General features: G+C 45.4%; 1 protein-coding gene across 5 annotated transcripts in view; it reads right to left on the bottom strand.

The window, feature by feature from the left end:
- The window catches only part of ESRRG (estrogen related receptor gamma), a 581036-nt gene extending 565147 nt beyond the window's left edge, over positions 1 to 15889 (bottom strand). For 2 of the 5 annotated variants that reach the window (XM_073221279.1, XM_073221273.1), the window contains exon 1: positions 15738 to 15889. Coding sequence is in view for 1 of the 5 variants with exons in the window: in XM_073221270.1 (XP_073077371.1) it covers positions 13898 to 13899 (2 nt within the window). In the remaining 4 variants the exon portion in view is untranslated. Of the gene's footprint in view, positions 1 to 13897; positions 14258 to 15737 lie in introns of those variants that run through there. The other 3 variants (XM_073221271.1, XM_073221270.1, XM_073221277.1) reach the window with 2 other exon arrangements.
- Positions 15890 to 21434: the final 5545 nt, after the last annotated feature.

Genomic DNA, 21434 nt, shown 5'->3' with positions numbered 1-21434 from the left:
GTGTATCATTGTCCACTCAGCTTAATAACCCTAATAATAACCCCAATAATGCTAATAAATGTGTTCTTCACACAGTAGCCAGAATTAATTCTTAACACAAAGCAAAAAAAACAACAAAAACCTGATTAAGCCTTCTCTATCTCACTTTAAATGGCTTTCTATTTCTATCGGAAGAAAGAGGAATCTAATTTCCTGAACATGGCTTTTGACGTTCTTCAGTATCTAGTCCCTACTTACTTGTCCTGCCTCATCCTGTACCTCATTTCCAGACCCATGCTCCCACTAACCTAGTCTTTATTCAGTCTTTTCACATTTCCTGATGGGGTTCAGGACATGCTACCCCTGAACATAGCACCTTAGCACACTGAACATTTTAAACTGAAGGAGTTTGAGGAAAATGGCAGAAGTCAGCCAGTCTCTCTGACCTTCCCCTATCCATCTCCCCTGAAGCACGTCCTAAGACCTTTATGTGCCAAGTGCCCTCTCTATACCTGAAGGACACCAAAAAAGGCACATTCTTGTCTCAGGATGGAGGGACGCCAAGAAGAAACCCAAACCGACAGGCCCTAAGTTCCCCCGAGTTGACTACACTTAGCTCATACTCTCTGCTCTATCACAGGGCAGGACCTTCCGCTCCTCATCCAACCCGCCATAAAAACATTCAGGTCTGACCATTTCTTTGGGTCTTCATTTCCTTATGAAGGTTCTCATGTCACATAAAACTTACACTAAATACATTTGTATGTTTTTTTCTGTTAATCCGTCTTTGTCCGTTTAATTTGCAGACCCATTCAGGGACCCTAAGAGAGTCAAGGGAAACTTCTTCCTCCCCTACAGTCCCAAATTCCCTCCAAACATAAGGTTTTCATACACACTGTTACCTCTGCCTGTAATTCATTTTTCTTACCTGGTTAATTTCACCTTTCACAGTTAAGCTTAAGCATGCTCTCCCCCTTGGAAAGAAAGTCTCCCCTCAACTCCCTTCCTAGGTCAAATACTCTTACCATGGGCTAAACATTGTGCCAGTTTTTAATTCTTCATCATATCTACCACAGTTGTAATTTTTCATCTGTGGGACTATCTGATCAGTTGTCAGCTCTGTATTAGACTATAAGCCCCACAAGGGCAGGAACCACAACTATTTCTGCCCATCACATCCCATGCTTTATGAGGGACACATATGCAATAAGCTTTGTGGAACAAACGAGACATATAAGGAGGGAAAGACTGCTGAGCCCTGCCTGGAAAGGAGCTGGGATAATGTCAAAAGAGGGTGTCAGCTGTGTTGGGTCTGGAAAATATATATCATCATTCATTAGGCAGAAGGAACACATGAGCAAAGACACAAAGAAATGCAACAGCCTGATGTACCTCAGAATAACTGAAGCTGTGGGTGTGATCTGTTTGGGGGAAGGGAACAGTCAAGTGTCAGAAATGAGGCTGAAGAGATTCAGGGACTAAACCACAGAGGGCCTTTGTGCTCTGCAAAGCAATTTGGACTTTTGCCATGGGAAATCACTGAAGGGTTGTAAAAAGGGAGTAAAATGATCATCAGATTTGCATTTTAGAAAAATCACTCTCATGGTAGTGTGAAGGATGTCCTTGATAGTTTGATATTGGAGACGGGGTGACCAGTTAGGAGGCCAGCCTACAATCATCTATGTGATGAAGGCACACACCAGGAAAGAACTGGGGGGTTAAGTGGAGCAGCCTGTTTCAAAAGATATTTGAGAGATGAAAATGACTGGCAATGGAGAGTAAAGTACTAGAAAATGTCCAAGTATATCATTCCGGCCTCTGGGCATTTCGGAGGGTGGTGTGGTCATTGACCAAGTCAGGGAGTATAAAATAAGACGTCAGGTTGGGTAGCTGGCTGAGTATGTTTCTAATCCCACTGAAGTTTGTTATCTGAGGGCCTTTGTGTCAGAATGATGGTGTCCTCTGAAGTCTTTCTTCTGTCTTTCTTTGAACAGTTTCAGCTGAGCACATAGCCACCTATTAGTGACCACTCTCCTACCCTGCTGTCTGTATGATTAAGTTCTTCACAACGGACTGGGAGCTGAAATGTGTAACTCTGTGTCATTTGTTTAAAAGACATTTCTTGTCCTGGATTTCTTGGGTTAGCTTTCTGCAAACCAGACAACATTTTGGGGGGATGGCAGGAGAAAACTATGCAAAGAACCAAAGGATCAATGAAGCAGACAGGCCCAACCAAGTGTTCCACTGGGACCACTCATTCTGGAGAGAAAAAAAGCTTAACTTACTTAATCCATTGTATACTGAAGTCTTATTTAAAAGAGTTAATTTTATGCCCTAAATAATATTGACGTTCAATAGGAAAATCCAGTAGGCAACTGCATACAACAGTCTGGACCTCCAAAACAGAGGATCTGGACCAACAATGGAGAACTGATACCTATTAACATATAAATGGTAGTTAGACCATGGTGATAGAATAAAAAAAAAGAAGCACTCTGGATACAGACCTAGATTCATATCCTGGCTTCACTTATTATTGTTTACATGATTTTGAGTAAGTTATACCTATGACCTTGTATTCTATAAATCCATAAAAACATCTGTATTAATTAAGGTACCACTGGCTGCTGAAAGGATAAATCTCCACATCTAAGGAGATTAACACAAAGAAATGTATTTCTCACTTCTGTGAAACCCAGCCACACACTAAGTAGGACCTGGACTCCTCTATCCAGAGCTCTTTCTCCCCTACGATCTTGAAGTCCTTTGTTCACAACATTTTCCCTCCCACGGTAGATAGTGGAAAGGCACACACGCTTCCTTACCACTTTAGCCTGTAAGTTACACACACATTTCACTATTGAGGACAATCATTTGCCTGAACTAGATGCAAAGGGGCCTGGAAAATGCCCCCCTTGACAGTCACTTCCCAGCAGAAACACTATGTAATGGAGATGGAACACAAATCTTAATGAACAGCAGCCTCAAAAGTAATCAGCCCTGCTTGTCATGAGTGTGAAATACCTTCTCCCCTGTTATTTCTTCATCCTGCACCCTAAATGCTCTCCAGCTGTGTGCCAAATAGGCCTCATATTTTCCCCATTTCTGTGACTTTATTCACATTCTTGCTTTTATATACAAAGCTCTAAGCCTATTTCTTTTCTGCTCCACCAATTCCACCTCCAACCATTTCTAAAGACCAGTTTCAAAGTAACCTCCTAGAGTAAGTATTTTCTGATTCTTCATGGCCAGATTAAACTCCTTTGAACCACCATCACCATCCTTATAACCTCATCATTTAGCATTCACCAGATATCCATCTGGTATTATAGCAATACCTATACTCATGCTTCCTGACTGCCTCCAAGTCTGAGATGTAAGCAATCTGAAGACAGCCATTGCTTATAACTCCTCTTGTTTAAGGTAATTAAGAGTAAACTGAGCTTAGATGTTGGACTTAAGAGATCAATACTTAGAGATCTGGGGTTTCCAAATGAAACGTGAACAATTATTCAATAACTTTAGAGAAGGAGGAAAATAGAAGTTTGTTTCAGGTATTTATATACCCAAGTGATGACCACCTGAATTACTGGGATACTGCTACATTTCTTTATTTTGTATATCCATGAGGAAGCATGTGTGATATGATCTGCTATTGAAATAGTACTTAGTCAACAATAAAGCAACATAACTTCAAATATTATGATAAGTAAGAAAAACAAACAATTCTGTAAGAGGCTTCTTGAAGAACTCTCCACGTGCATAAGCTGCAGTGGTGATGTGGCAGTTCTCTGGGTAATCTGATCAAAGTCAACAACCAAGCTATTTAAATCCATCCATCAGGTGAACACACCACTGAGCTATCTGAGTCATTGCCTCAAGAAAAGAAGAAAAAAGAGAAAAACTGGGTGTAATTGGATTTAGGGAGCCCACTGGAAATGCCTGTATTTTCCTTTTCCCAACACCTATACTGATAAAATTAGGCAATGCATAGACAGGAAGTATTTTTCAGCAAATAATCTGATCTTAAGCACCTAGCCAAAGGCTGGGTGTTCATCAAATAAGCTGCAGCTTCCATGCAGACAGACTGGCCTGTGATCCTCATTAACACTACGCTTCCTGACCAAATGCTCCCAGATGGCCTCACAATCCCTGGAGGACCCTGAAACGATTCTTCTGTCTTAATCACTGCCCAGCTAGAGAGACCAGAGACATATCCAGGTATCCACTCCATGTTCAAATCCATCCTGATCCAACCTCTGGAGACAGCCTGAAGTTGATCTATGTCCTTGAACATTAGTTCTTTGACAAAAGTCTGCTGATCGCTTATTTGAGGATAACAGAACAAAACTACCCTGGAGGGTCAGGGGTGCGATGACATTCCATTTTTATAAAGCACTCCATATCCATTCCTGTGCCACAGATTTGGATCTTCCAGGGGAGACAGGACTTCACTGAAATGTGTAAGCAGACTGTAATCCGAAAGGTGTTCTGCAGGGCACCAGACCTAGGAGCTCTTCTTTATGTGAAGGATACTATAAGTCTGGAGAACAATACACAGGATAGTCCTCTCCCAGATATTTGCAGCACATATAAGTACACAGAAGGCTCTGAGACATCCTGCAGGGAAGAAACCTACTGAAACCAGTTATTTCACAAATGTGTTTGTGTACAAGAAAGCTTTTGAGACAAAACACCTATTAACATCTTTACTCAAGAGACTCTGTGCTCTACGAAGTCAGGGTGCATGCTGTTTTCTTCAAGTGCTTAACATAGTACTTGAAACTTCAATAAACGTTTGATAAATGAATGAAAATCCCATGAAAACAGGGGCCCACAGTACATACTTTAGAAACTATATTATAAAAAAGTCACACCTCTATGGAATACCTCTAATAAGGACAACCTCCCCAACAGGGAGATCACTTTGAATCTCTTCCTTGAATCCCAATTTGTGAGACAGCTCTTAAGCGTACCCTGGCATTTACTGTTTGTGGTCAGAAAATTTATCCTTTCCTCTCAAACTATCTTGTCTTAGTGTCAAACTGAGTATTTCAAGATTTTTAGTATCTAGAACAGCAATGCTTAAAATTTACTATGCATAAAAACCTACTGAGAAGACTCAAGAATGCTGAGTTGTGGGGATTCAGTTTCTAGAGCAGGGCAAGGACTCTACATTTCCACAAATATTTCAGGTCATTCTGACATAGGTGCTCAGGTGGAACTCTCAGAAACACTGAGCTTGTTCCTGTGAGAGGAGCCCCGGACTTGGTATCAGAAGCCTGGGTTTGAGGCCCAGCCCGGTTCCTTCTCCGCTTGTATGGTCCCAGGAAGCCACCTCAAAGCTTCATTTCCTCCCTGTAGGACCTATAACATGTCTCTTCATTCACCTAGCTCCCTGTCTATCTACCTCATAGCATTTATATAAGGAGGCAGCATTTATACAACTCTACCCTGAAGCATAGCAGGTATTCAACACACACTGTTCAATGAATCAATAAGTTCGCAGTTATTTTAACATTTAGTAGTACAAAACAAACCACAGCACAGCAAGTATTCAACAAAGGAAGGATTTCTACTGATTATTTAAAGACAGGGCTGGACCAATAGTCCTGTACACATCCATGTCGGTCAGCCTGGCAAACTGGCCACAGATTTGGCTCATGCTTATGGACCCGGTACTGGCCAAATCATGGTGAGGGTGAACCTACATGACATTGGCCACAACAGAGAATGGTAAACTACTTTCTCTGCTTGGTACCAGACCTTCAAGAAATGGACTCTTCACTCTGAAGGTGGCACACAGCTAGAGTTAATCCTTTGGTTGGCACCTACACACTTTCAAAAGGAAGGTTCTTGCTTATCAAGTATGTTCATTAGTAATATACATAATATACGTAACAATAATATAGTACTCAGTGTATTTAACTGTCTCTTTATTCAGAAGATTCTTTGGGATCCCATAGCACTCACGGTAATTGCTTTGAACACTGCTCAAGCGCACTGCATGGACACTTTGAAAAAATCAAAGATCAGGTCATTCCCCAACTTTGTAGTATAATCTGAAGCTGGCCTTTTGAAACAGATCTGATATTGTTTGTTACTAACCTTTTGTGCATAAATCAAGAAAATGAACTCTATGACTGAAAGATCTCTGCCTGAAAAACTAATTATTAAAGATTTCTAATCAGTGAGATGTTTATTACATTACCTATATATTAGTTTATAGTCATTTTTGTGTTGATTTTCCTTTTCCTTCTGATTTTCAACTTGTATATTTGAAGTGCTTGTCCCACAGCTCAGTGGGTACCCAACAAATCTCACTGGCTCATTGATGTGTGGTTAACAGTAGCAGCAAGAGAATCTTGCAGAGCTAAATTCACATAATAATATTTATTTTTCATGTTTATTAGTGCTTTTCTGCTTTTGGTTATGATCTATTTTCCTTGCCTGTGACCCATATTAGCAGTAACAAACATGACTGATTATCAGGCTCGTGCAGGTAAACAAGTGAATGAATCAAGCCAGATTTGGGGACCCTTTCAAATGATGAGAGTAATCACTCAGCTCCACATGTATTGCCATGAGAGAATGTAGTAATGCAGTCCCAGCATTCCTAGACCTTCCAATGTTTCAAGAGAAGTCTGGCACATAATAGGTAAGTACTTGTTGAATCAATGAATATTCCAATTTTCATCTGAAATCTCTATATTTTAAATGTAAGCAGCATAATATAGTAGTAAGAATACAGATGCTGGAGCCAGGCTGCCTGGGTTCAAAATCTAACTCGGCAATGTAGCTATATGACCTTAGCCAAGTTACATAAAACTCTGTGCTTCAGTTTTCTCATCCATAAAATGGGGAAAAATAACAGCACCTACCCTCACAGGGTTGTTGGTGAACTTAATTTTTAACATTTATTAAATCACAGGACAATACCTGGTACATTGCAAGTGCCACATAAACAAAGAAATGAACATACAAACTTTAAAATACCTTACAGTTTTCACATGTATTATTCCATTTTTTCCCCCACCATAACTGGGGAAGAAGGTGTTACTCTTCAGATGAGGAAACTGAGTTTCCGTCAGGATCCTTCAGGGCTGTACAGGACAGCAGCCATGCATGTGGCTCGTGCAGGCACTCCCCACAGGATACCCAGAAAGAGTTGGGTGACTCCCAGTGCCATCTAATAAATGACAGATGTTAAGGATCTGGTCTAAGAGTTCTGCTGAACAGAATCAGAGATGTCTAAATCAGGGTTCACCATAAGCCTTCTTATTTAGTAACTAAATAATGAAATAAAATGAAGATCTGATTCAAATCACTTATTATTTTTAATCCATAAAGTAGTCACCCAAAAGCAGCTGATTTGGGAGAATAAGCAAAGTTTTTATATTTAATAATGCCCATTTATATTTTTCCTCTTTTATTTTATTTTTCTAAAATGTTTTGCAAGAATTTAGTTCTTCTCTGATTCTAAGATCTTTCTTCCAAGAATGTTACCAGTATACCCCGACTGCATAGGCCTGTGTATTAGAGACTGCTAAGTTAGAAACACCCTGTCCAACTTTTCTTTGGTTTCCTGGTTGTTGGTGGTTTAAGGAAGATCTTTAATATTATTTAAACAGAAGACACACTTTGAAATTTCTTGGCAGTTGAATTTGAATTTGATAATGATAATTATTTTTAAAAACACCTACTGTCATCTTGAGATAAAAGATCTCATTCAGCAAAGTAGACACCTTACATGAATAACTCAGGACTTCTTTGAAGAGAAAGGTCAATATTGCTGTAGCTTTTTCCTTTTCTTGAACAGCAGCAATGACTTTGCATATGCCCTGACAATGTGCATTTGATAGAGTCACTGCTAGGACATTGCAGAGGAGGGTTCTCTTCGTTTAGGGTTTGGAGTTCTAAATGTTTGTTTTGTGTTGGGTCAACTGAGGAGTCTTCTCATGGATGAACAATGCACCTGTTATTAAATAAAACTACTGCTAAATTGGGCTTTATCAAAAAAAATTTTAAATTATGAATTGCACAGCATTATCAAGACAGTAAAAAACAACCCAGAAAATGGGAGAAAATATATTTGCAAATCATATATCTGATATGAATCCAATACTCAGACTATATAAAGAACTCCTACAATTCAACAAAAAAGGACAACCCAGTTTAAAAATGAGCCAGAACAGTGAACAGACATTTTTTCAAAGAAGATATTCAAATGGCCAATAAGTACATGAAAAGATCCTCTGCCATCACTAGGCATTAGGGCAATGCAAATCAAAACCACAGTGAGGTACCATTTATACCCACTCATGTGGCTATTAATTTTTTTTAATGGAAAATAAAACAAATGTCGGCAAAGATATGGAGAAATTGGAGCCCTCAGACATTTTTGGTAGGACTGTAATACTGTGCAGCCACTATAGAAAGCAGCAAAGTGATTCCTCAGAAAGTTTAACATAGTATATTGATATGACCTGGCAATCTGACTCCTTGGTATAGACCCCACAGATCTGAGAACTATACTCAAACAAAACCTGGTACACAGGTGATCAGAACAACATTACTCAAAAAGTAGAAACAAACCAGCTGTCCATCAACTGAGGAGTGTATACACAAAATGTGGTATATCCACAAATTAAGTATTATTCAGTTGTAAAGAGGAATGAAATACTGACACATGAAACAACATGGATGAACCTTGATTATGCTGTACTATAAAAAAGAAGCCAGATACAAAATACCAAATGTTAAATGATTTCAGCTATAGAATGTTCAGAGCAGATAAATCCATAGAAACGGAATGCAGACCAGTGGTTGCCAGAGGTAGAGAGGAGAGACGAATGGGCAGTGCATACTTAATCAGTACAAGTTTTCCTTTGGAGATGATGGAATGTTCTAGACTTTTAAATAATGGGGATGGTTGCAACACATCATGAATGTAGTGAAAAGTCATTACACCATATGTTTCAATATGACTTGAATGTTGAATCATACCATACCTTAATTTGTAGCTCACTAAAAAAATCCTGGCTTGAAATACAGAAGGAAAAGCAAGAAACTGCTTCTTCCCATACAAAATAATTTTACACAATATATCAGAACCGCAAATTTTGAGTGAAATCACTGCACCTAGACCAGTGGCTGACAAGTTGTCCTTATTCCCTGTATTTCACTGTGCCATTTACACTAGCCTTTTGCTCTTGAATGGAATTTTTTGGTTTGTCAGTTTGCCAGTAGACACTTGAACTTTTCAGATGTCATATCGCCACTTTCAACTGTTTCTTATCAATAGTTTAGCCGCGATGGCCAACACTGATTAATGACTATATGCGGGAGCCTTCTCTTTTCTACCTTACATTAAGACATTTAATTTGAAATAGTAGAATATTGATGACTCCAGTAAGAGGGATATGATTTATTATAAATCAGCAATCTAAATCTTTCCTTAATTTACATGCTATAAATGAATAGAAAACAATGATATATCTGATAGAAAAAAACTAAGAACATTGGAGAAAAACTACCCAATAAGCCACTCCCTAAAAGAAGACACATATTTTCTCCCGAGAAGAAATGTATTTTTTACTATTTAAATGTTAATGAAATACAGATAATACAAATGAATCTGTAGAATATACTTTATGCTCCAAACTTAATTATGCTGATCTACAAACTTTCTTGTCACCTAGTTTATATAACGGGAAATATTGAACAAAAATAATTTCATTTGAATATGTATTTGCTAAGCAGTTGACAGCAGATTCAGTCAGATAAGAGGATGAAGCATGATAAAGTTACATGGAAAGTTCCCAAAACAAATCAGTTTGCCATTGAATTTCAAAGATACAATTTACTAAAATTATGTTACACACCTGAGCTGTGATTTTTTAAAATCCCAAAGAAAATTTCTACATAAAAAATCATGTTTATCTTTTGCGACACGTCTGTAGTTAATATGACCAGGTTTATTCCAAACAGGCAGAAGGAAAAAAAAGGACCAAGTATTTGCATAATTCAGGTTTCAAAAAGACCCTCACTTTCATCTAAAGTATGTGTCCCATTCAGCAAAGACAGTTTTAGCCAGAACTACATGGAGAATTGCAATGAAAATAATCTTGTCTCATTGAAGCTAAACATATCTGGCTTATGTACTGTTATTATAAGGAAATCTGAGAAATACAGAAATTGAAACCAACCTGTTGAAGGTGAACAAGAACTTGATGAAAATAAATGCCCACCTTTTATGTCAAAATCAAGATAACAGAATGCACAGAAGACTTTCCAGGGGGAGCATATGCATTCAATGGTCTAACACCACTCAGGCAGGATATACGCCTGAGCATGTGGCAAAAACAGTCAAGCTGTGGACTCTATTTCTACCCTTAAGGGGGGAAAATAAGTTAAACTGGTGAGACACAAGAACAATGGAAATTCCTTGTCAGAGTCACTCAGTTCTTCTCTGGGTTCTCCCTAATTCTCTTCCTCCATTTCCCTTTCAGGCTTAGCTCCTTTCCCAGGTATGTGCAAATTTAAGGATCAAAAGAAATCCTGGAAGGAGACTGTACTGGGCTCCTCCAAGCTCTCACTTCTTAGTAAGAAAAGGCTCCATCAGGGAGACCACAAAGCTTAGGACTTTCCCCACCGCTGGAGACCTGGAGTCACTGACCCAGGAAAGGTGGTTCCTGGGAATAGGGAAAAGGAATTGCTCCAACTTGCAGAAAAGGGGCCACTGTCCTCACACATCCACACACAGCCAGCAGAGTAATTTTTTTTTCCCCAGTCAAGGGCCTAGCTGGGGAAAGGGAGAGAGGATGACTTCTTCGAACAACATTTGAGCCCCCAGATGACCCAGCGGTGCTGCAGAGAGGACAGAATGGAGACCCAAGGATTGAAGGTGAGACTAAAGAAGGCTGGTGTATTGCAGTCAAAATTTTTAGGGCTTGTAAACCTCTCTTGGTCTGGGACTATCAGGCTGAGCGCTCCCCCTACTGTGACACAGCAAGTCACAGCACCAGGAAAAGCACAATTTAGAGGCTGTCAGGTGTTTTTGCTCTGATTATTCATAATATGATCACTTTTTGTAACCACGACCTAAGGCTATCCTAGAAGGACGAGGCCTGCTTATAGGCAGGCACAGGTGGCCGCCTCCCTTAGACTCCCTTGCATTGTTTCCCTTTCAGCCCCTCTACTCAGGACTTAAGAAGTCACAGGCCTTAAGAATTTGGAAGAGGGCAATCCCTTCTCCGCCACATTCTAGGGTTCCTTAATAACAGGAGCTACCTTGGAGGCCAAGGCCTTTCTTCTGTTCACTAGGTCATTTGGGCACAAATAAGCCTCCCCGTTCTCTGCCCTCACTTGCATCCATACGCACGATGTTTATTCTCTAGTTTTGTCTGGATGATGAAATATCATTTTGACTCACAGAGTAAGAGAACTTGGGGTCCTTTCTATCCAGAGCAGGCCTGCAGGTAAACCCCCAGGGGCCTGGGGGTCATGCAGTAGAGGCAGAGCACAGAAAGTCACTGTCAGAAAATAATCTGCAACCAGGAGAGACCTAGAAGGATCTGGCAACACAGACAGCTAAACCAGACTTGAGGGAGAGTTTATTTGACTGCACAGACCCCAGGAAGCTCCCAAATCCTAAAACCCTATCAGGAACGGGAAAAAGCCACACTGGTTCCCAAAATTACTAAAAGCAGAATGATTTAAGCAAGCACAGTTCCCACCCTACAGGCACAGTGATTTGGGCAAGCATTGTTCGCACAGCAGTCCGGAGTCTGGGGCGCATCGCCCACATTCAGGCCCCAGATTCAATGCCGAAGTAAAATGGCTGTGGTTGAGGAGAGGGCTCACTCTGCCCTCTCTGTCTTTGACCACATCCTTAGCGACAAGTGTGGTGGAACACTGGGCACTGGGTACTTGAATGTGGCTGAGGGTGGAAGCTGGGGAGGCTGAGAAGCGCGTTAGTCAATGCGCCAGCGAACGCGCATCCACATAGCCAGCCCTGCCAGAGAACTCGAGGTGGGAGGCTGGTGTTCTCAGGCAGCCTCCACCGCTCTCCAAACATCGCGCTCTGTTCACGGAAACCAGGAGGGAAAACCACTAGCTACCATATACTACTACATACTTCCTAGCTATGGTCGTTCTTTTTGACCACACCTTTCTTTTTAGGGCATCTCTTCTCTCTTTGATCTCGTTCTCTTCCTTTTCTTTCCCTTAGGATTTAGGACAAGGTTTAGGGGCTCATACAAATCCTGGACGGGAGAGCTGAGCGGCATTTACTATCGGGGAACGCGGTGGGGAGACAGGCTGCGACTTCGCGCCCCCTAATCCCCGAATTCCTAATTTTACGAGTCCCTGCCAACTTTATTTCTGGCTATCAAGTTGCACAAGTTTATAATCTACCCATAACCTAGCATGTGGCCCAGGGATAGTGGCAGAAACTTGGCTTCTGCCCTTCACTGGTCAGGTGAGCTTTGGAAAGCTGCTCGGGGCGGGCCAGCTCCAGGCCGGGTACGCACGGCCCCCACCTGTCGGAACCAGACTGTCTCTGCAGGGGGAAGCCGCCCCCGCCCCCGCCGCGGTGCCCGGACCTCTGGGCGCGCACACCCCGAAAAGTAAGGGCCCCTCTCTGTGGCACCGCGACAGGCCGGGGCCGGGCCTTCGCTCCCCACCAGTCTATGCACAGCGGCGGTGTGAGCGCGCTGGCGAAACGACCATAGGGCGATGCTAACGGCGACATCCACTGCCTGAAGAGAAACCGGTGGCGGCTAAGAAGTTACCTGGCGAGGACACAGGGTCCCGCGCGCGGGGACGGCGACGCCGCAGTTCTCCTCTCACTGTTCCCGACTCCGCCCCCCACCTCCGCCCCGAGGCTCTTCTCTTTGGCGGAACGGACCTGAGCTCCGGGTTATTTGCAGTCACAACCTTTTCCGCCCCGGCCCCCCAAATGTCCCACTTCGGCTCTAGCGGAAAAGGGTACTTTGACCAGCGGTGCGCCGGCCTCACGCCCGCCGCCGCCGCGCGTCTGCGGGACAGCCGGCTTGGCGGGAGCTCGGCGCGCGCCCCCTTTCCCCGCGCCGCCGACGCGCGCCCGGGGCGCCGGGAACGTCCCAAGCCCGTTCTGCTCCCCGCTCCCCTTGACGTCTCCCTTCTAAAACACAGGAGCGTCGCCGGAGGCTCTAGCATTTGAGAAAAGAAGACAAGGTCAAGGCCCACGGGCCTCGCCATCCGTTTGCTCCTTTGCTGTCTCCGCAAGCGAGTGCTGTCCGCCGGCGCTGGGAGCAAAAGGAGTCGCAGAGCCCATTTCTACCTGGAATTTAGGGACCCGTCCCTGACCCTGTTTCCCGGCTGCCAACGTCCTGCCCTCTTTCTGCTCGGAGATTTTGATTAAGTTATCTGTCCCTGCATAGCAAAGACATGGTCCGAAATGGCGAGGCTTCGTGCACACTGCGCTCCTATTACCTCTCCAGCGGGCCGTGCGGCGGCGGAAGGCAAGGTCTTGACGGGAACGTGCCTCGTCCCCTCCCCCAGCGCGCAGGCCCGCGCTCCAGGCCCGCTCCGCCAAGCGCCTCCCCCGCCCCCAGCGCCCCCCAGTTTTCATCTTCAAGAAACGCAGATGCGCAGCCCACCCCGCCTCCCACGTAAAGGCCAGTCTTGTCTCTTTTGGTGCCCAGACGCAAACTCAGCCGGAAGTTGAGAGCAGTGGACAGTCAGATGCGGGGAAATAAAGGACAAGAAGGGAGAACTCAAAGGGGTGGGCGGGAAAAGAAAGGAACTGCAGGTCGAAGGGGCAGAGGCGGAGGCGGAGGCGGAGGACGGCCCCGAGGGGCGCGGGCGCGGCGGCAGCGCCTCCCCCCGGCTCCGCCGGCCGGCGTGCGCCGAGCAGGGTCAGGCGCGGACTCACATGCTGGGGCTGCAGAGCCGCTCCCTCTACGACAGCGAGTGGGTGGTTTCGGGGCTCCCGGCGGGCTTCTCCCCGGCTGCTTGCGGTGTGAGGACAGAAACAAAACAAAACAAATCACGGGACACGGCCCAGACGGGGCCGATCGGCGGCGCGGGGGCCTCTCTCACTTCGCACGGGGAAGCGGGCGCGAGGATTCGGGCCGCCGGGTGTAGCCTATAAATAGCGAACTTTAGACGGAATCAACTAACAAATGAGAGCAGCGAGCTCGGGATCCCCCCCTTTCCGGGGACGACCTGACCGCCCCTCCCGCCACTCTCCAGGCAGGATTTGGGAGGGGACATCGGGGGAGGGAGGTGGAATTTAATTTTATTAGAATTTAAGTAGTTTGGTTATTTTTGCAAGGGGAACCTCTCCGCCTCCTTGACCCTGTGCGCTTGCCTTCACCGCTCCCCTCCCCCCAGCTCGGCACTGCCGGCACTTGGTAGAGGGAGCAAAGGCCCGGGGGCGCGGGGCTGGCGGGGGAGGCAAGAAGGGGAGTCAGTTTTCGCCGGGGATTACAGGGGCAACCGAGGGAAAGCGAGAAACTACCAGGATTTAGGGCTGTCTTCGAGTACCAGGACGGGAATGTGGGGTGAATGCACAGGACACAAAGGAGCTTCTAGAGTTTGGGTTTCCTTTCCCAGGGGCAACAGTGCATCATCTCTACTTGAACCCTCGGCCGGATTTCGGCCGGGAAAGCGAAGGCGCACTTCGGGATTACGTCCACGCTTGCCTGGGGCCCGCAAGCTCTCTGGGAAGCGCGTCCTGCGGGGCGCGTACTGGGGGCTTCCGCGGTAGCCCCCCGAGCCCGACGCCTTTTCGCTGAGCCCGTGCACACCTGATGACCAAAAGATCTATTTGACTGGAAGTCCCGAACCCCACACGCTGCCCGCCCTCCCCCTTTCCTTTGGCCAGGGACGGATTGAGAATGGTGATTGTACTTCGATTTTCATTTCCCTACAAAGTGATTCCTTAAAAATAACTCCCCTCCCCCAGGACGACGGGCACTCGCTGTCCGCTCCCAACTTCCCAGTTTGGGTGGTGTTCATTAAATTTATCCGGGATGTCTCACAGGAACTGGAGTCTACAGGATAGTCGATAGGGTACGGGGGTTGAAAAAATTGAGGGCGCCGCAGGTGACGGTCCGTGGGTGACAGGAGGTTGCACTGCTCCCCTTTGCAGCCTCCATTCTCCACGCAAGGCCGGCGGAGCGGGTGCCAAGCCCGCCCTATGGGCCTTAGGGCGGCCTCTAGCTGGGAGGAGGGAGGAGGAGCCCCAGAACGGCGAGGATTTTTCTTTCCCTTGCTTACCCCTACCCATCACCACCCCGCGCCGTCTAAACGGAAATGTCAAACGCCTAACCTCTGCCCGTAAACCCGAAAGAACCGAAAAGAATCCCATACCCTATTAGTATGGGGACGTTGCTGCATTCGCGCTTCTTCCAACTTTGCATCACGCCAGTTACCTCCCCGTAAGCGGAGAAGTTATTTTGTTTTCCCCAGAATCCAGACGAGTTTGGAAGGAGAAGAAAACGGCAAGGTGCTAAGGGGGTTACAGCGGCCGCTCTCGCTGCGGGATACGCCCCCCACCCCCTGACTCCACGTACGCAAACCCTCTAGTCACTTTAAGCCGGCGGGAAGCCGGTGCCCAGGATCTGGGGCTGGATGGGTGCGCTGCTGTTCCCCACCCCTCTCTTACCCCCGGAAGGCCTTGAGCCCTCCGGGCGGCCCTTCAGCCCGGCCCGAAGTGAGCCTAATGGTGCTCGCCGACGGAGTTGGATGGAGCCGCGGCGTCTACATACCTGTCCCGGCCGTGCCTCTCCAGGTGCTGACCGGGCGGGGAGCCCGGCCCGGAGCCAGCAGCCGCCCGCGGGGCCCGTCCCCGCCCTCTCCCGCGCGCCCTCTCTTTCCCGGACGCCCTGCCCGGGGTGGGGCGGTCTCTCGCGGGCCTTTGGCTTGGGCCACTGTTACAGGCTCGCTTCCCCACACTTTTCGACCCCTCTGTGGGCTCACCTTTCATCCCACCACACCTCCCGCGATTCCCTCAGGTTCCCGCTCATCCCGCCCCCAGAGTTCGGACTTTGATCGGCAAAGAAAGAGGGTGGGAATCTCCTTGCGGGCCGAGTGTGGCGGTCGGATGGGTGCTTGCGGCGTTTCTGGAAGGTTCTGGGTGTTCATACTATAGGAACAGGCCCCATGGGGACAGAAATGACAGACGCACAGACAACGTCCCCATGGCTGTCTTCAGCGCGAAGTTCACGTCTATTGTTTTCTGCCTCGGGGAAAGCTGCCCAGTGATAGATCTTTTTAGAGCCCATCACTGGAAGAAAAATCCTGGTGATAAAGATTATCTCCTGCTCGCTCTATCTCGCCATCGCCCCAATTCATCTCTCTCTCCAGCCCCTCGGGGAGACGAGGAGGGCAAGGGGCCGGCGGGAGGACGGGCCAAGCTGCTGCCCTCGGACGGAGCGAGGGGCAGGAGGCCCCCTCATCCGTCCCTCTCCGCTCCGGGCTGGGGAGAGAGGACACGGAGGGTTTCTTTCTCTACCAAGCCTCACGCTTCTCTCAAACGATTTTAGTCTGGTGCACCGGTCTATCCATATACATTTCCAATCTCATGGCTCATAAACTATTAGCAAAATGGTTTCATTATTCACCTTCTGTATCCTACAACAGGGAGAAAAGAAGGGAGCGGCAGGAAGGCAGAGTGGGGGTGGGGGCAGTCGTTGGGCACTAGTTAATAATGATACTGCCCGTGTTTAAATCATGGCTCAGACTGCCTTCTTCAAGCTGACGCTCAACAAAACGGAAATCTGATGCGTTCCCAAGGATCCGGAGCCGACCTCTTGCTTCCCAGCTCTCTCCCCTCCTTTCCCACTTTCTCCCTTTCCGTCCATCACTATCCATCTCTTCTTAACACCCACGTTTCTAGAAGGATCTGATGAATAGCCAAGATACTGCAAATCTATTATTTGCTTCACTAGATGTCATCAATAAGGCACGCCCTATAGGTACCACACATACAATTAATTGGTTAGTATGGCTACCCCCCTTTTGGGTGGTGTTGGTAATGGGATCCCATGTCATCCCTAGAACCATCCTAAGACACAAGTCGAGGCTCATAACCAAGACGTTGACTAGAGGCTCCGTGCGGGGTCAAGGTGCCCAAATGGGCACCAGGTGCTCCTCTGGCTTCCGCAAGTCCCCGGAAAGTGGGGACGTTGCAGCGCGCTTGTGTGTGTGTTCATGTGTGTGTGTGTACGCGCGCACCCGTGTGAAAGTGTGGGGGGGGGCGGGGGCTAACAGATCGGGGTCTTTGTTTGGCTCGGAGAAGTGGCAGGCCAAACACTGAGTAAACCCGAATTAAAAAACAACTAGAAACTAACTGACTTGTGGGTGGCCTGAGAACCTAGCGCAAGGGGCTAAATAAGGTAGGAAGCTGCGAGCAGGCGCCTGCTGGCAGCAGCAGCCTGGGGCCAGTGGAATCCGGACCGGCTGCTCTGGGGGCGATGATAATATTAAGTGATCCACCAATACTTTTTACTTTTCAGATAAATATATTTTACCTAGAATGACTCTATCACAACATAGACGCACACACATACACACACTTCCCCTGCACTTTTTGAAAATATAAAGGACGCTAGGCAAGTGAGCATGCGGTAATTATCCCTGAGTGCAGAAACCAATCTGGCTGCCAGAGGCCGGTCTGTAATCGCCGGCGGCAGCGGCGGCGCGCGAACCCGCGCGGAGGCCCGGGACTCCCGGCGATGGCTAGGTCACCGCGCCGCGCGGCCGCCGCTCGCCGGCTGTTTAATATACATGGGGTGGGAACGGAGGGAAACGGATCTCGTGCCTGCACGTCCTGCAGAAAAAAAAAAATCAATTTGCTATTTATTTTTGGAATATATAGATTTAGAGAATTTTTCCAGCCAGACCCCCTTCAAGAACTGCAGCCCACATTTAATTACGTCTTTTAATGACTTTTCTATATTTGCCATTGCTATTTCACGTTGAGGGCGGGGGCGGGGTGGAGTTTCTTTGGGGGTTTTCAATTCTGGTATCTTCAAAAAGATTTGCCTTATGTGTTAATTGCATGCTGTTAAGCACATCTGGGACTGCGTGCTGACCAACTCGGACCAACTTTTAATTAACACATTGACCCGGCGAAGAAGCAGCCGCCGGCCTCCCCCTCAAAATATGTATATTAGCCGCGCGGAAGCCGTTCGGCCCCGCTGCCAGGTGCGTGCGAGGAATTGCCAGAGTCTAGGGGCTGGAGGGGGTGCAAATTGCAAGCGCTCGCTCTCTTTCTGCGAACGTTTTTCTCGCTCACCTCTAGTAAAACAACAAAGAAAAAAAGAGTAAACGACCTACTGCTGGAGCAGACTTCTTACATTCCTTAAGGCAACTTGACCCTAGGAGAGGAAGTTGAGGGGATGGGAGGGAAAACCCCCAAAGCTATTTCTAACCCGCCAGACTTGGGCCTGAGCTTTCTCTAGCCTGGCTCTTTGAATGGACGGAGCTCTCTATTAATGAATGGCCCGAGCTCCCTGTTAATGAATGGAAGCGGTGGCCAAGAATCCTGGTGGAAGGACAGAGTCAGCCACCGGCTGCCTTCTGCGGATTTGGCCTTCTTCCTCCCAGCCTCCTCCCCTTTGCTCCGGGCTCTCCGAGGCTAAGTCACAAACTCCAAGGCCTCAGGTGTGAAAAAGAGGAATAGGCGCCCCTCCTATACTTGGAACGCGCAGCTGTCAGCCAGGGCAGAGGAAACTAGCCGCTCTTTTTAGCACTCTAGGCCCTTGCAAGAATCTAGGCTATTCAGGAGTGGTGGTCTAGGTAGACCAGTCAAATCCCGGCTGGAGGGAGGCAGAAACCCGGAGCGCAGCACAGACGGTGCCACCTGCAGATATGCAATTTCACCCTAAGTAATTTCATTCAGAATTGATGGCGTTTCACTGGAGTGGTGCCTTCAGAGTGAGTGCCTAGCCTGCTTCCCTGTAGAGCACAAATACAGGTTAATCCCCAGATACGTACTCATTTTCTCTTTCTCATCTAATCCCAACTACCTCGCTCTTCTAAGTGCTTAGCTTCAGCATGCATCCCTATAAAAAAAAATGTCAGAGTGGTATTCCTTCTCCCAGCCATAAAAAAGTTGTAGTGAATCACTCCCAAGTTACGATTTAACGTCCCCTCCAGGTAACAGCTGAAGTTTCTTGTTTGACATTTTTCATTCTGCAACACAGAACTTTTCAATAAATATTCAGTACCAGCATGAGAAGTATATGTCGCAATAAATTCATGGCTATATGCTCTACCTACGTGGATGCTTTGAAAAATTTAATGTGACAAGATTGCTCCCCAAATTCCTCTCGCCTCTTTTTTTTCTTATTCTTAGTCTTCTTTTTCTTTTTTTTATTCTTCCCTTGAATCTTCTTCCCTATCAATTTATTAGAGAATCTGCAAAATCCGAAACTGAAAGAATGGAAAAGATAAAGACGACCAAAGTTCTTTTTCTCAGTATTTCCCTGAGTTCCTCCAGATCTTTTCATATTCAGATAAAGGTATAATCAACACACATCTTTGGTCAGGAAAAACCAATCAGTTGGTAAATTACTGGCAAAAATGCCTTTGAAAAGCCAAGGCCTTTTGGAAAGTTAGCACCAGCATTGCCCAAATAGCTTTATTTTGAGTTTTAGTGGACCACAGCTACTTATTTCAGCTCACAAATTGATCTGCAAAATTGCAGCACACACCTGATATCCAGGGGAAAACAAGAGTTGGTAACTCCAGCTGGTTCTTTTGATTTACTCTGCCTGGTAAGATATATGTTGGGGTGTTTTGATAAGAAAAAAACCAGAGTCAGCAGTTTGATTTGGAAACTCTTTTATCGCTGAATGTGGCTTCAGGTTTAAACTAAAGAATGTGTTTCTGCTGGGGACATTTGCATGACACATCCATATGCATTAGCAGCTGCACGGTGTTATATCAGTTCCTGTGAGCATTTATCTTTTCTCCCCCTTCTGTCTTTCCCAGAGGAAGTAGGTAAGTGGCTTATAGGGGAACCATATAGACTTTAAAGACACATGAATTTTTCTGTGTCCTTCAAATTGGCCTGTAACAGCCTGTTTCTTTTGAGGATTTTGGAATATTTGAAGTAGCTAGCTTTCCTCGTTAAATTTTTTTAATTATAATAATGGATTAACTATGTATAAAATATAATAAGAATTATCCAAATAAAGGGACCAAGGCAATTGAACTCTATATTCTGGAAAAAAGTGTCATCAACATTTTTTTGCTAATTTGCTTAGTGATGTAACATAGAAACTTGTCATTAGATAAATTCTCCTTTATGTCATCAATCTTAATTTCTTGATTTTTGATAGAGGTAATACTTTTGAGTCAAGATCACTAATGCCTTGCCACACTGGCATGTAATGATGGTGTCAGAGACTGCAAGAGCAGTTCTAGATGTGTGCCTCTTCAGACATGTAGAAGTTGTGCAAAGGCCATTGTCTAATATCCACAGTGATTGTCTCCATCTAACCCTACCTAAACTTTACTTCACGTATCTGATTCTGAATCCTGGTGGTCTGTAAACAGCAGAAACCACAATGTCAAACTGAAATCAGAAGGAAGCTGGGTCCTTATTTGGTCTGATTCTGTTCAGTACTCAGGCTGTATATCTTTTAAAATCCTGTACATTTAAATTGTAGCCATCCAGGCAGGGTAACTAGGAAGCATATGGACCCCAAACTAAGTGACTAACATAAGCACACTTTTAAAAATCACATCTCATTTCTGCTTACACTTAGGGTTGTGTGGAATTGTTTGACAATCATCATGCTCAGATTTTCAAAGTACAGGTGTATTACAAGGTGCAACAAAAATCTTAGACACACACACAAGAAAGCAAACAGAATGATAATAATCCTCATCAGTATTTGTGATGACCAAAGATCTCCTAGTAGAGCTTTTATTGCCTTCTCTCCATTTTTTTATAGCATTTTCGGTCACCAGAGAAGAAATTTAGAGGAGAAAATAAGATGACAATAATTAGTAAAATGGTGCCATCTATTTTTTCCCTAAAATACTTGGAACTAATATGCATTGTTATACAAATGGGCTTGAAAATGACATATAAATATGCATAAGCCTAAATCATCTATTTTTATGTCTTGTTTCCAGATGTTTGCAAATAATACCAGTGCATTGGGCTGACCTAACCAAAAGGTAGCTACGATCTCTGCCATTCAGTTGAATTCTAGGAGTTTTAGGTATAAGAGAACAAATTTCTGCTGCTCTCCATTGCAAAAAGTTGTTTGTTGAACTCTTCAACTTTATAACAGTAATTCAGGATCATGTGGATGAAAGTAAAAACAGCTGCTTGGTATTATAGAGTGAAAAAATTTACTAGCTGCATTATTTTGCTCAATTAATTATTTTGGTGAAAAATAGAACAGCCACTTATTAAGGCTGGTTAACTTAGTTGTTCAGTTTAG

Source organism: Manis javanica, chromosome 14 (assembly GCF_040802235.1).
Source record: "Manis javanica isolate MJ-LG chromosome 14, MJ_LKY, whole genome shotgun sequence".
Lineage (NCBI taxonomy): Eukaryota > Metazoa > Chordata > Mammalia > Pholidota > Manidae > Manis > Manis javanica.
The sequence above is the reverse complement of the archived record's forward strand: the minus strand, read 5'-3'. Positions and strand labels throughout refer to the sequence as shown.